The 16,119-nt window shown below is 24.3% G+C and overlaps 5 protein-coding genes across 6 annotated transcripts; all 5 read left to right on the top strand.

Annotated features, from left to right (window-relative positions):
* Positions 1-997: 997 nt before the first annotated feature.
* Positions 998-2,702, top strand: OCT59_019095 (uncharacterized protein; the record flags this gene model as incomplete). Its single annotated transcript, XM_025328825.2, has 1 exon — positions 998-2,702. The coding sequence occupies one exon, from the start codon at positions 998-1,000 to the stop codon at positions 2,630-2,632; it is 1,635 nt and encodes a 544-aa protein (XP_025165000.1). The 3' UTR covers positions 2,633-2,702.
* A 483-nt stretch (positions 2,703-3,185) lies between these two features.
* Positions 3,186-4,823, top strand: OCT59_019094 (uncharacterized protein; the record flags this gene model as incomplete). Its single annotated transcript, XM_025332945.1, has 1 exon — positions 3,186-4,823. One exon carries the CDS (start codon positions 3,186-3,188, stop codon positions 4,821-4,823), a length of 1,638 nt encoding a protein of 545 aa, XP_025164999.1.
* Positions 4,824-6,262: 1,439 nt separating this feature from the next.
* On the top strand, positions 6,263-6,874 carry OCT59_019093 (uncharacterized protein; the record flags this gene model as incomplete). The annotated part of the gene is made up of 1 exon (XM_025328824.2): positions 6,263-6,874. One exon carries the CDS (start codon positions 6,263-6,265, stop codon positions 6,872-6,874), a length of 612 nt encoding a protein of 203 aa, XP_025164998.2.
* Positions 6,875-10,818: 3,944 nt separating this feature from the next.
* On the top strand, positions 10,819-12,475 carry OCT59_019092 (uncharacterized protein; the record flags this gene model as incomplete). Its single annotated transcript, XM_066135799.1, has 1 exon — positions 10,819-12,475. The coding sequence occupies one exon, from the start codon at positions 10,819-10,821 to the stop codon at positions 12,394-12,396; it is 1,578 nt and encodes a 525-aa protein (XP_066005055.1). The 3' UTR covers positions 12,397-12,475.
* Positions 12,476-13,955: 1,480 nt separating this feature from the next.
* OCT59_019091 (uncharacterized protein) lies at positions 13,956-15,530 on the top strand (the record flags this gene model as incomplete). Of its 2 annotated transcripts, none has more annotated exons than XM_066135798.1 (1): positions 13,956-15,530. In XM_066135798.1, one exon carries the CDS (start codon positions 13,956-13,958, stop codon positions 15,528-15,530), a length of 1,575 nt encoding a protein of 524 aa, XP_066005054.1. The 2 variants fall into 2 exon arrangements, with proteins under 2 accessions (XP_066005054.1, XP_025164995.1); XM_025334310.2 differs by having other exon boundaries at positions 14,775-15,530.
* Between the last annotated feature and the right edge of the window lie 589 nt (positions 15,531-16,119).

The raw sequence follows: 16,119 nt of genomic DNA, 5'->3' as shown, positions 1-16,119 counted from the left end.
AGTGGATAGTAGATGCCATAATATATTAAAGAGAAAAATCGGAAAAAGAGATGTAACGATATTATAGAACTAGAAAAGAGTCTATTATTAATAAATTTGATAAAAGAAAAAAAGAGATTAAAGGAGACATATTAGATAATACAAAACAAAAAAAAAAGAAAACAGTGTAAATATATAGGAATACATAGTATATTGTATATTGTGGACGTAGAGAATACAGTAGCTAGAGGACATAATAGAATGTATGTGATGTATTTCCATATTATGCCTTAAAAAAATGTTTAACAAACTTTTAAATTGTATCAAAAAATCAAGTCACGGTAACAGAAAAGCGTATTAGATATTATGTATTAGATATTACGGACCAATTTTAGTCCGTCTACGTTAATTTTTATTAAAAAAATTTAATAATAGTGATGTAGACTAAAAGACCGGTCCTGACCGGTCCTGACCAAAAAGTCCGATCTTTTTGTGGGATCAGACCAATTCAATCCTAGTTAGATAGTAAGAGTCAAGCGTTCAAGATTATAAGGGAGATTTTGTCCTAAATTTTTTAATATGTTGAAAGCTACGTTCCCTATATTAATTGAAAGGTGATTACGTATTGTTTGATATTTTCAACTAAATTGAGTGTTTGATAGTAATCTGATTTTCAAATCCATAAAAATTTAGAAATTCAATAATTTAAATACACGATATTCAAGTAACGTATTTTCATTATTATTTGCAATATTTGCATTGTGAATGAAATTATGACGTATTTTAATAATTTTATAATTTACAGAATGTTCTTTGTGCGTACAGAGATACATGCGGAGTTATTCAGAGTACATCAATCAAAACTGCGCCTAATCATTGATTAAGTATGTTACACAATTAATTGCCATTGAATTTGTGAGACAATCGGAATCAATATTCCGAACATTAATATAATTTAACCGTTTCCAAATAAAGTGAACGCCCTACCCTTCTTTCCTTTTTACTCTCTTCGTTTACAATGTCTTGTTCAAAAATATTTTCAGGAAATTTACCTGAATTAATATATGAAATTATAAAATGTTTTAGGAATGACTTTTCAACATTACATTCATGTATTCTAGTTAATAGATTATGGTGTCGTTTAGCGATACCATTATTATGGGAAGATCCATTTTCAATCCCTACCAAAAATTATAATTTTATTGAAATTTATTTATGTACTTTAAATGATGATGATTTTAAATCAAAATTGAGTGAATATGATATTAAAAATTATTTATTTCCTTATAATAGTACATTATTTAATTATCCTATTTTTATCAAATATTTAAACACATGGAAAATTATTTCTTCTATTGAAAAATGGGTTTCAACTGTGATTCTTAGAAAATTAATGACTGAAAAATGGCCAACAAATCATTTTACAGATTCACGTTCAGAATTTAATTTTATTAGATTAACCAATAAATCATTATTTAAAATATTTATTGAAAATGAAGTAAATTTAAATACTTTAGAAATTGAAACCATTTCATATATTTATCATGATTATTTTCAAGATGTTCTTAATTTAATTTTACAAAATTCAAATTTTATTCATAATATTAAGAATTTAAAACTTCATGTTGGTGATACCCCATTTTATTATCCTTTTCGTGATAAAAATGAAAATAATATGATTAAAAAATCTTTATGTCAAATTATTAATTCACAAAAAAATCTTAAAAAAATTTTATTTAGTTCTAATAGTCTTCCTTTATATCAATCTATATTATCATTAGATAATTATAATTGTTCAAATACTTTAAATACGATCGTTTTTTATTGTATTAATTTCAAAAATATGACCACTTTAAATAAAGCATTTGAACAATTAAATGTTTTAGAATCCGTTCATATCTTTTATTGTTATACTTTAAATATCGATTTTATTCAACAAATTATTAATTTATCTAGACCATTTAAATTAAAATCCTTATTTATAGATGAAATATTACAAATTGAACCATTAAAATTATTATTAGAGAAATCTGGTCGTTATTTAGAAAATTGTGGGTTCGGATTTGGTTATGATACATTAAAACGACAAATGCTTGAATTAATTATAAAATATTGTAGTAATGTCAAATTTTTTGATTTCTATGGTTTTGAAAATCAAATAATTTATTTGGCGTTCAATTTAATTGTTAGTATTAAACAAAATCTTAATTATCTTTCTATCAATGTTTGTGAAACTTTTCAATTGGTTGATGATATTGAACGTAGTTCATTAATATTGAGGAATTTAGGACAAATACTTCCTTCTAAACTGGAATATTTAAGTTTGATACTTCATATTAATGCAAGTGATTTTGAAATATTTTTGAAAAATTCCCAAAATATTTTTATTAAAAAGTTGTTGATTAATAATAAAATGAGAAAGGATAGCGAAAATATTTTATCTTATATAAAGGAATATATTATGAAAGAGAAAAGAGTCAAATATTTAGCTATTATGGATTCTTTTTTTAATAATTCCGCAGAAGTTCTTACAAAAAGTAAAGATTTATATTATTTAAAAGATGAAGTGAAGGAATTTAAGTCACATGATATAAAAGTTCAAGCTTATTATGATTTGTTTATTAAAGTTTATGAATTTATTAAAGAAATGTGATTGATTATTATTATTAGAACACACAACATATATATTTTATAAATAAAGTTTATTATCTTTTAAATTTACTATATAATGAAAATTTTATGTCTGAACGTTATAAAAAATATATTTGCGTATAAATAAAAAAGCGAATTGTTTATATAATATAAATTCTTTTACAACGAAATTTATGTTCGCGTACTCCATCGTCTTTCTTTTTTACTATAACTTTTGGCGGACAAATCTTAGCAATCTTTAAGGGTAATCTATTACAACATACTATTTTATGAGCGCTCTTAGATGTTTTCGCTTTTTTTTTTGAATAAATTCCTAATTTATATTATTAATTTTCATTATTTCAAATTTTTTCGTCGGTAAAATTATCAGTTGAACACGTGATAAATCATTGAATAATGATTGGTTACGCTTTACGCTTCACAGCCTTCACATGTTGATCATGATTACAAATTAAAAAATCAGCTGTGCGACATTATCGGGAGTAACGTTCCGAAAATCAATTTATCCGGTGAACGGCCTTTTTTTTTTTTTATTTTATTTTCTTTCACTTACAATGTCTTGTTCAAAAATATTTTCAGGAGATTTACCAGAATTAATATCTGAAATCATAAAATATTTTCATAATGATTTTTCAACTTTATATTCATGTATTTTAGTTAACAGATTATGGTGTCGTTTAGCGATACCATTATTATGGGAAGATCCATTTTCAATTCCTACCAAAAATTTTAATTTTATTATAATCTATTTACATAATTTAAATGATAATGATTTAAAAACAAAATTAAATGAATATGAGATTAAAAATTATTTATTTAATTCAAATACATTATTTAATTATCCAAATTTTATTAAAAGTTTAAATACATGGAAAATTATTTCATCTATTGAAAAATGGGTTTCTTCTACAATTTTTAGAACTTTAACTACTGAAAAAAGACTTTTAAATTTTTTTTTACAAGATTCAATTTCACGTTCAGAATTTGAATTTAAAAGATTAATTAATAGATCATTATTTAAATTATTTATTGAAAATGAAGTAAAATTAAATACTTTTGATATTGAAATTATTTCATATATTTATCATGATTATTTTAATGATATTCTTGAATTAATTTTACAAAATCCAAATTTTATTAATAATATTAAATATTTAAAATTATATGTTGGTGATACCCCATTTTATTATCCATTTCGTGATAATAATGAAAATACTTTAACTATAAAATCTTTATCACAAATTATTAATTCACAAAAAAATCTTAAGAAAATCTTATTTAGTTATAATAGTCTTCCTTTATATCAAACAATATTAAATTCAAATTGTTCTAATACATTAAATACAATCATATTTTATTATGTTAATTTTAAAAGTATGATTAATTTAAATAAAGTATTTGAACAATTAAATGTTTTAGAATCTGTTCATATTATTTATTGTTATTCTTTAAATACTCATTTTATTCAACAAATTATTAATTTAACAAAACCACTTAAATTAAAATCTTTATTTATAAATGAAATGTCACATGTTGATCCATTACAATCATTATTACAAAAATCTGGTGATTATTTAGAAAATTTTGGTTTTGGTTTTGGTTATGATTTATTATTTAAACGTCAATTATTTATATTAATTATGGAATATTGTAAAAATATTTCATTTTTTGATTTATATGGATTTGAAGATCAAATTATTTATCTTTCTTTTGATTTAATTGAAGATATAAAACAAAATCTTAATTATCTTTCTATTAACGTATGTGAAAATTTATTATTAAGTGATGGTATTAAACGTAGTTCAATAATATTAAAAAATTTAGGTCAAACTTTACCTTTTAAATTAGAATATTTAAATTTGACTCTTAATATTAACGTAAGTGATTTTGAAATTTTCTTAAAAAATTCTCAAAATACTTTTATTAAAAAATTATTAATTAATAATAAAATGAGAGAAGATAGTGAAGATATTTTACCTTTTATAAAGGAATATATTATGAAAAAGAGGAGGGTTAAATATTTGGCTATTATGGATACTTTTTTTGAAAATTCTTCAGAAGTTATCTTTAAAAGTAAAGATTTATTTTCATTGAAAGATGAAGTGAAAGAATTTAAATTATATAATATTAAAATTCAATATTATTATGATTTATTTATTAAAGTTTATGAATTTATTAAAGAAATGGATTAATCAATCATGTAATAATTTTTTTTTATATTTTATAATAAATTTTATATTTTTTTTTACTATTACTTATTAAATTATATAATGACAATTTTAAAACTCATTATTAAATGAATGGCAAGCTTTATAATCAAGTAATCTTAAGCGAATCACTGTTTATAAATATATATGAACGTGAATTCACAATGACTCCGCTAAAAATTGACATGACTTGATTCAGAAAGATCAACGGACCGTCAGAAATGGATCACAGCATCACGCATGTGAGGGTTATAGAAAAATTTTTAACAGGGGTTTGTCAACAATTGTACGTTTACTAAACGGGGTTTAATAAAGAAAGTCTAAAAAATATTAATGGACTTGTCGCTAGTGGTAATATGAACCCGAAATCTTTTCAAAACTATTAATTAAAAATAAATCCAATAATAAATAATTGTTCAATAGTTTTTGAGAAAACCCGTAAATAAGCAAAAAAAAATAAAAGAAAAATTTTAGTACGAATAACGATTAATAAATAATGATTTTTTAATTCTGGTCAACTATAATTTTTAGCTGGAATTAAAGTGGTCTTACAAATGAGATCATTGATATGTAAATCGTAACTTTATTTAATTTATTTAATTTGTACGGGCTGATTATTAAAAACATTACACACAATCAATGTGCGACGATAATGGGAAAATCCATTTTCAATCACTGAACATTCAATTCGTGCTAAAAATCATAACTTTATTGGAATTTACCTACATAATTTAAACGATGAATTAAAAACAGAATTATATAAATATAATATTAATTATAATTTATTACCTTCAAACACACTTTTCAATTATCCTAGTTTTATAAAATATTTGAATTTGTTGAAGATTCCTAAATCTGTTATAAAGTGGTTCAATCCTTTTACACAAAGGTCAGGTTTTAATCCAGAAAAAAATATTATAAAACTAATTATTATATCACTATCAAAAATGTTTATTGAAAATGAAGTAAATTTACATACCCTTAAAATTGAGATAAATACTAGTCACATCTCATATATTGATGATATTCTCGAGTTATTTTTACAAAATACAAATTTCATTAGCAATATTAAAAATTTAAAACTTTCTATTATACATTCCTATGGTAAAACGCTAGTTAACAATCGTATATCACAAATAATTAATTCACATTAAAATCTTAAAAAAATTGTATTATGTAAAAGTATTGATGATTTTCTTTTTTATCAACCATTATTATTATCAAAAGATTACAATTGTTCAAATACTTTGAATACTATCACATTATACCACATTAATTTTGAAGGTATAATCAATTTAAATAAAATGTTTGAACAATTGAATGTTTTAGAATCTGTTCATATCATTTATTGTCCTTCTTTAAATACTAGTATTATTCAACAAATTATTAATTTAACTAAACCATTTAAATTAAAATCCTTATTCATGGATGAGCGTTCAAAAATTGATGAATCATTATCACTATTATTGCAAAAATCTGGTGATTATTTAGAGAATCTCAGTGTCGATCGTTTAGGGCAACAAATATTTGAATCAGTTATAAAGTATTGTAAAAATATCAAATTTTTTAAAATTTATGGAATTAAAGATGTTTATCCTGTACTCAATTTAATTGAAAATATAAAACAAAATCTTAATTGTCTTATTATCAGCCTTGAATGTTTAAATGGTAGTTCAATAATCTTGCAAAATTTAGGACAAATCCTTCCTTCTAAATTAGAATATTTAGATTTGACTCTCTTCATTAAAGCAAGTGACTTTGAAGTATTCCTAAAAGATTCCAAGGGTACTTTTATTAAGAAATTGTTAATTAGAGATCTTATGCGAGAAGATAAGGATAATATTTTAACTTATATAAAGGAATATATTATGAAGGAGAAAAGAGTCAGGTATTTAAGTTTTAGTATTTACTACAATTATGAAGAATTGTTTCATTTTAGTAAAGAAGTGAAAGAATTTAAGTTACATAATATCGAAGTTCAAAGTTATAGTGATTTGTATATAGACATTTATCGATTTGCACAGAAACTTGATTAATTATTTAATTATCACTTCAAATATTACATACGAGCTTTTATCTTTATAAATAAAGTTTCTTTATATTAAAAATATGATTTTCATGATTTTCATGTATTACAATATTATTGAACCAAAATAAACAAATTTGCAAATTAAATTTACAACTACTCATATGAATAATATGATTCTTCATAAAAAAAACTGAGGAATAATAATAAAGAGATGTCCTATAAAAATTTTTTAGAAAATTATTCCATGTGGAGACTGACTCGGATTTTTTTGGGAATAAAAACTAGAAATATGATCATTTATCTGAGTTTTTACCATAAAATTTTATAAGGATAGACAAAATGAAGTCCAAGTATCATAGTAATAGTGATTTTAATAAATAAAGCATAATCTTAATAACTGTAGTTTTAAATGTATAGTTCTATAGATTCTTGTATCATTAAGACGTTGATATGGATCATTTAAGTAAATGAAAGATTGGCAACAAGAGGTCCAAAAGTATAATTTTTTACTAGGAGTCTATAGAATAGTCAATCTTCGGCAGCGAATGGCTGAATGGGTTTAAATTGTAGAAAAATTTTTAACTTGGAGTCTACAGCTTTTAACAATTGCACTTAACAGTTAATGTACTAAATTACTAATTTATCTAGTATCATTAAGACGTTAGAATGGATAGCGCAAGTAAATGAAAGTTTGGCAATAAGAAGGTCCAAAAGTGTAGAAAAAATTTTAGCTAGGAGTCTATGGAAACCAACAATTGCACTAATTGCACTTATTGCTCATTTTCAAATTGATGTAAGATGGTGATTAGAGTTTGGAATTGGTTGGAAAAATTTGGGTGATCAGTATGTTAGTAAACTAGTAGGCATAACCGATTAATTAGTTATATTTTAATCTGGTTCAGACTTCAGACCCAATTATTAGTTATATTTTAATCTGGTTCCGGACCCAATTATTAGTTATATTATGTCAGCTCTACTTGATTGTCAATTAAATCAACCCGGTTATAACTGAATAAAAATTCGGGTCCAAACAATGAACTGGGTTTAAACCACTGTTTAAACCGGCTTTTACGACTGATTCCGAACTCTAGTGGTAACAAAAAAACAAAAAGTTTTAAAATCACAGTAAAAAAAACATGTGTATGTATGTAATATAACGCAGGATCATAAAACACTTTTTTTGTGCTAAAATTAGAAGTTGGAATCGACCGAAATTAATTAATTGGTTAATACAACATACTGAGTAAGAAAAAGCATTAATTAAAAGAAAAAGTCTAATTTAAACAAGCTGTATTGATCTTTCACATTATAGTAAACCGTGATATCATTTTCAAAATAAACTTTTATTCATGTTGTGAGGAAGGAGTTTGGAAATCATCATTGATCATTTAGGAGTATGATCATTCGTAATATCGTTTTCATCTGAAATCAAAGGTAGATAAAAAGTCAGGTTGGCTAAGTAAATCATCTAATTGCTCATCGGAATAAATTTAGTAATATCATCTACAATTTAATACCGGAGAAGGAAAAGTTTCATGGGTAGTATGGGACGAAGAATTCATTCATTCATTTCTAATAGATTAGTGAAACCTGGGTGATGATAAATTTTTTTATTGGCAAGTCATCGTTGGTGAACATCTAATCGTTGTTAGCCTTTCCCGTAATTTTTATTATTATATCTAAACCTAACATTTTTAAGTTTCTGTTTGAAACTGGATATAATAAAATTTTTTCTGGTAAGTGTTGGATTACTTTAACAACCTTGCCGATAATAGGAATCTTATTCTTATCTGAGGGTTTCAAGCATATTAGAATCAGGGATGGGTAAACGGAAGCGTGTGATCCAGTTCCATCTTTTTATTTGCTGTTTCATATGAATAACGTTGAATTGAGGTGATTAGTATAGTTTATAAAAAATGGCGACTCGATACATAGAATGAGGTGTTCGAACATACTCTATGTTGTCGAGGGTTATGGTGACGTCTTATGACGACCACTCATATATTTAATCACGTAAGGCCGGTAAGGGTATCTTGCTTGAGGATCTAAACGTTTTACAGGCATAGAACTTTGTTGTTGTCATAACAAAGAAATCACGGTGAGTGTAGCCAGATCTAGTTATAAAAAGTAATATCTTGCGAATTTTGAGTAAAGTGTACCACTACCTCTTAAGCGTGGCACAGCTGTCGAAAGAGAAAGGATATTTTTGGATTTTATTGCTTTGTAAAGTCAAAAAAACGGCTTTTTGGGTGTGTACAGGTGTCATCTGTAGACATAAAAAGATTTTGCAAGCATTAGGACGAAAAAGAATTAATTATTCCTAAAATTTTCAAAACCGAAAATATATCTAAAGAGAATAAAAAAAGGGCATAAAAAGCTATAATTTATAGGGTAGAAAACTATTCTCAAGGTTATTTTGGTAAAAGAGGTTAATTATTAAAACAAAGTTTTAACGAGAACGTTAAAAAATAATCCGTACCAAAAATTACGAGAGATACGATTTAAGTTTATTTAGCGTATTATCATGCTAAAAAAAATAAAAATATGAAAATTTTGTAAAATACAATGTTAATTAATTTAATAAATAAAACTTTATAAGTTTACTATAAGAGATTGTTTCAATTATGTAATTCTTATTAGCAACGTGAGCATATAATATATTTTAAATTTCTTTTAAAGAAAATTTTTTTTTTGTTTACTGCGCTATTGACTACTAGTTATGAACCCAAAAATGATGACCTTTTAGAAATTGTAGTAAAAGAAGGATTCTTTAACATTTTCAACACTACTATAGTTGATATATTCAGAAAAATCACAAGTCGAAGAGATATGGTTTACATGAAGTTTATACTATTAAAATTTGGTGATCCTGTCCAATTTCCATAGTGTACTCTAGATTTCAATGAAGTTTCCAGTTATTGTGGAAATGCAATGCAAATTGGAAGGATTTCATAGTGGAAACTATACCACTTCGACCGGTGGTTATAATAACTGCTTTACAAAGATAAACAATGACTTATTTTTAAAAAAAATTTCATAAAATGAGATTTTTTTATTTTTTTTATTTTTTTACGAAGTCAGTCTAACTAAAAAAAACTTATCGAAGTAATAAATATCTAATTTTTTTAGATGTTCTACGTTCTAATTGGTTAAATTAATCGATAAAATTAATCTATTAACCGATTTTTGAGGTATCTTAGTCGATTAATCGTCTTAATCGATTAATTGATTAACCTTATCGATTTCTACCTCCAGCTAAAATCTTATAAGAGGTAATGTTGAAACCCAAATGATTAAAATTATATGATATTTTATAAACTTTTTGAGAACGTAATATAAGATTTTCAGCATTAAAAAAAAGCGCATTTTATGTTCTTTTATTACAGTACTGATACGACATATTTTTTCTTATGCGTTCTTCAAAATTTTTCCATCTTACGTGATCGTCATCAATTTCAACCATTTTGAAAATGACAATAATGAACTAAATAATTACGTTTAATAAAGATCAAAATTGATCTACTTATTGAACTTATTGCCAATAGTGGTAACATTAACACAAAATTATTTGGATTTCAAAACTAAAATAGGTCATGAGTAGAATAATCTTCTCTTAGATCAAAAATGCTATCTTTTAGATTGTTTTTGAGAATGTAAAATTTTGATTTAATAAGTAAAATAAAAAAACAAATTTTATTTTGATTAATATAGATTTATATTAAGACGAATAAGACGTGCTTATCTATAATTCTAACCGGAATTAAGTGGGTTATCACCAGTATTAGTATGTAAATCATTACGCCTAATTATTTGCTAAACACGTTACACACAATAAATTGTGTGACAGTGTCGGAAAATCACCACTCCAAAATTAGTATAATTTATCCGGTTGATACTGTAGTGAAATGTGATACACAAATCTCTTTCTTTTTACTTCTTCGCTTGCTTACAATGTCATGTTCAAAAATATTTTCAGGAAACTTACCTGAATTAACAGAAAGTATTATAAAATATTTTCGGAATGATTTTTCAACTTTAAATTCATGTGCTTTAGTTAACAAATTTTGGTGTCGTTTAGCGATTCCATTACTATGGGAAAATCCATTTTCAATTATTGAAAATTCAATTTCTACTAGAAATTATAACTTTATTGGAATTTACCTACATAATTTAAATGGTGAATTAAAAACAAAATTTAATGAATATAAAATTAATGATAATTTATTATCTTCAAACACACTTTTCAATTATCCTAGTTTTATTAAATATTTGAATACGTGGGAGTTTATTTCTTCTGCCAAAAGGTGGTCTGAAGATGTTTTTAGAACTTTAGAATCCAAATATAAGTCTTCTTTGGAAGATTTAGGTTCAGAATCCGATTTTGGAATATTAATTCAAACATCACTATTAAAAATATTTATTGAAAATGAAATAAATATACATACTCTTGAAATCGAGACAAAATCTTATTTTGATATATATTTTGAAGATTTTCTTGAATTAATTTTACAAAATACAAATTTCATTCACAATATTAAAAATTTAAAACTTTCTGTTTTAAGTATTAATTGTAATACGCCAATTAACAATCGTATATTGCAAATAGTTAATTCACATCAAAATCTTAAAAAAGTTATATTATGTAATAGTAAGGATTTTCTTTTTTATCAACCATTATCATTATCAAAAGATTATAATTGTTCAAATACTTTAAATTCTATCGCATTATACCGCATTAATTTTAAAGATATAATCAATTTAAATGAAATGTTTGAACAATTAAACGTTTTAGAATCAATTCATATCATTCATTGTATTTCTTTAAATACTAGTTTTATTCAACAAATTCTTAATTTAACCAAGCCATTTAAATTAAAATCCTTATTCATAGATGCATCATCAAAAATAGATGAATCATTATTATTCTTATTACAAAAGTCTGGTGGTTATTTAGAGAATTTCAGGTACGTGTATTTCAGGAGCGAACTTGAACATCAGAAAATACTTGAATCAGTTATAGAATATTGTAAAAATATCAAATTACTTGGTATTTTTAATGTTAAAGATGAGATTGTTTATCCAGTACTCAATTTGATTGAAAATATAAAACAAAATCTTAATTGTCTTTCCATCAGCTGCGAAAGATCTAGTTTAGATAATAGTAGTTCAATTTTATTACAAAATTTAGGACAAATCCTTCCTTCTAAATTAGAATATTTAAATTTATTTTTTTACATTAATGCAAGTGATTTTGTAATATTCCTAAAAAATTCCCAAGGTACTTTTATTAAGAAATTGTTAATTAAAGATTTAACATCATGGAAATTAATTAATGATATTTTACCTTATATAAAGGAATATATTATGAAGGAAAAAAGAGTCAGGTGTTTGAATCTTAGGAATTTTAAAGATACAGAATTGTTTGATTTTAGTGATGAAGTAAAGGAATTTAAGTTACATAATATTAGAGTTCAAAGATATAGTGATTCAGTTATTGACAATTATAAATTTATGCAGAAACTTGATTAAATATTTGGTCATAATTTAAAATATTAATACGAATATTCATCTTTATAAATAAAGCTTCTTTATATGTTTATTCATTCTAGTTAAGAGCATGGTGTTCATGTATTCATTTACTATTGATTATTATTAAAAATTTATTAATACAAATCATTGATACCTTTAATTGGATGATAAAGTAATTTTACGTTACAAAATGAAAACCAATTCGCCGCTCACAAATAATTTGATCATTTACAAAAAACTATCATTTAGATGTATGTTTGTTTGCTGTTTTAGCGGGGGAATGGCGATGGTGTTAGGAAAATGAGAATGCGGGAGATAAAACGAAATGGAGTCCAAGTATCATAGTAATAGTAATTTTATCATAAAGCATAAACTAGGTATAAATGTAGTTCTGGATTTATAGATTTATAGATTCTAGTAGTAACATTAAATAATGGATTACATAATTAAATGAATGGTTGGCAACAAGGGTCCAAAAGTATAAGAAAATTTTTTACTAGGTACTTATCCATTTCAAAAAGGGTGAAGTTAATTTGGATCACATAAGGTGGTGACAGAAAAAAACACAAAAACAAAGTTTCAAAAAGTACATAAGACAAAGGATGTATAATGTATAGTATGTAATGTGACACAGGTTATAGATACACTATTTTTTTGCGCCAAAAATTTATAAAAGTTTAAGAAATCAAATGACTACTAGCAATCATATATTTTACTAACCTTTTTGAGAATGTAACAAGATTTTTAGCATTAAAGACAATATAATACAAATAAATAAAAAACATTTTTTTTTATTTGTTCTTTGAAATTTTTTTTTTTTTTTTTTTTTTTTTTTGTCACCATGTAACGACTGTAACGTGATCAACATCAATTTCGACCATTTGAAAGCGGCAATAATACATTAAATTATTAATTGCGTTTAATAAAGAGGGTTAAAAAAAGTTGATTGATTTATTGAGAATTATATTTGTCAACAACGGTGGTAATAATACACAAAATTATTTTTGATCTTCAAAACTAAAATAGGTCATTAATGGAATAAGTTCTTCTTAGGTCAAAAAATGATGTTGTTTAGAAGAATGTGTAAAATTTGATTTAATAAAAGACAACAATTTAAATATAAATTATAATAAGACATGCTTATCTATATGGTTCAATCGGTTCTTCACCAGTATTGGCACAGTATGTAAATCATAAACTAATCACTAAACACGGGGGAATCTTACCACACATAAATAGCACTCCCGCCATTTAACGTGGTAGTACAGGTGACATATATAATGCGGTGACAAGTAGAGATCAGGCTAACTGTCCGTCTGTCCCCCTCAGAAATATAATAAAAAACGCAATTTTTCTAAAGTGGGAAAAAATAATAAAAACGTAAGCAGGTCATCACGTGACGGCATGACAAAACATTAATGGTAAGATTTTCCCTAAACACGTTACACACAATTGACGGAATTGTAAAACAATATCGGAAATCACTTCCGAAAATTAATATAATTTATCCGGTCGATACTGTGATACACAATTCTCTTTCTTTTTACTCTTCGCTTATAATGACATGTTCAAAAATATTTTCAGGAAACTTACCTGAATTAACAGAAAATATTATAAAGTATTTTCGAAATGATTTTTCAACTTTATATTCATGTACTTTAGTCAACAGATTTTGGTGTCGTTTAACGATTCCATTATTATGGGAAAATCCATTTTTAATTACTGAAAATTCATTTTCTACTAGAAATTATGGCTTTATTGGAATTTACCTATTAAGTTTAAATGGTGAATTAAAAACAAAATTTAATAAATTTGAAATTAATGATAATTTATTATCTTCAAACACACTTTTCAATTATCCCAGTTTTATAAAATATTTGAATATGTGGAAGTTCATTCATTCTATTAAAAGATGGTCTGAAGATGTTTTTAGAAAATCCAAATATAAGTATCCTTTGGAAGATTTAGGTTCAGAATCTGATTTTGGAAGATTAATTCAAACATCACTATTAAAAATATTTATTGAAAATGAAATAAATATACATACTCTTGAAATTGAGATAAAAACTCATAGTATGATCTTACATGATTATGCAGATATTATTAAGTTAATTTTACAAAATATAAATTTTATTCGCAATATTAAAAATTTAAAACTTTCTATTTTAAGTTTTTATGATAATACGCAAATTAACAAATATATATTGCAAATAATTAATTCACATCAAAATCTTAAAAAAATTGTATTAAGTAATAGTAATGATTTTCTTTTTTATCAACCATTATTGTTATCAAAAGATTACAATCATTGTTCAAATACTTTAAATTCTATCACATTATACCGCGTTAATTTTAAAGGTATAATCAATTTAAATGAAATGTTTGAACAATTAAATGTTTTAGAATCTGTTCATATCATTTATTGTCATTATATAAATACTAGTTTTATTCAACAAATTCTTAATTTAACTAAGCCATTTAAATTAAAATCCTTATTCATAGATGCATCATCAAAAGTCGATGAATCATTGTTATTATTACTACGAAAATTTGGTGGTTATTTAGAGAATTTCAGGAGCGTGAATTTCTTGAGCAAAGTTGAACAACAGAAAATACTTGAATCAGTTATAGAATATTGTAAAAATATCAAATTACTTGGTATTTATAATATGAATGATGAGATTGTTTATCCAGTACTCAATTTGATTGAAAATATGAAACAGAATCTTAATTGTCTTTCTATTTGTTGTGAAAGGTCTAAATTAGATAATAGTAGTTCAATTTTATTACAAAATTTAGGACAAATTCTTCCTTCAAAATTAGAATATTTGAATTTGTTTCTTTACATTAATGCAAATGATTTTGAAGTATTCCTAAAAAATTCCCAGGGTACTTTTATTAAGATATTGTTAATTAGAGATCTTATGCAAAAATATAATAATAATATTTTACCTTATATAAAGGAATATATTATGAAGGAGAAAAGAGTTAGGTATTTGAATTTTAAGAATAATGGTAAGGAATTGTTTGACTTTAGTGACGAAGTAAATGAATTTAAGTTGCATAATATTGAAGTTCAAAAATATAATGATTTAGTTATTGACAATCGTCAGCTTATACAGATATTTGATTAATCATTTATTTATGATTTAAAATACTAATACTAATACGAACATTCATCTTTATAAATAAAGCTTCTTTATATATTTACTTATCTAGTTAAAATATGATGCACATGTATTTATTATTGATTATATTAAAAATTTTATTGATTCAAATATGAATCTTTGATGCACATGATAATTTTACGTCATAGAGCTCATCACTCAAAAAAAATAGTCTATTGAAAGTATACTGAGTTCCTACTGTTTGTTTACTGTTTAAACAGAGGATAACAATAGTAGAAAGAGGATGCAGGCGGGAAAGAAAAAAGTCCAAGTATCGTTATAGTAGTAATTCTATCGTAAAGCATAACTTTAATAAGATTTATAGATACTAGTATCATTAAGACGTTGAAATGATGGGGATGCCAAAATATTACGGCGGTGCACCACAAAATGTCAAAATGAATTACACTGCCGTAATGCCGAATTGCCGAATTGATAAAATATATTATACCGATGAATTGCTAACTTTAATAAAATTTTTCTTTTAATTCAAATTATAAATCTTTATTGTAAATCAATTATAAGTTTATAACATGTATAAAAGCAGTACAAAAAA

Source organism: Rhizophagus irregularis, chromosome 28, assembly GCF_026210795.1.
Source record: "Rhizophagus irregularis chromosome 28, complete sequence".
Taxonomy (NCBI): Eukaryota; Fungi; Glomeromycota; class Glomeromycetes; order Glomerales; family Glomeraceae; genus Rhizophagus; species Rhizophagus irregularis.
The sequence above is the reverse complement of the archived record's forward strand: the minus strand, read 5'-3'. Positions and strand labels throughout refer to the sequence as shown.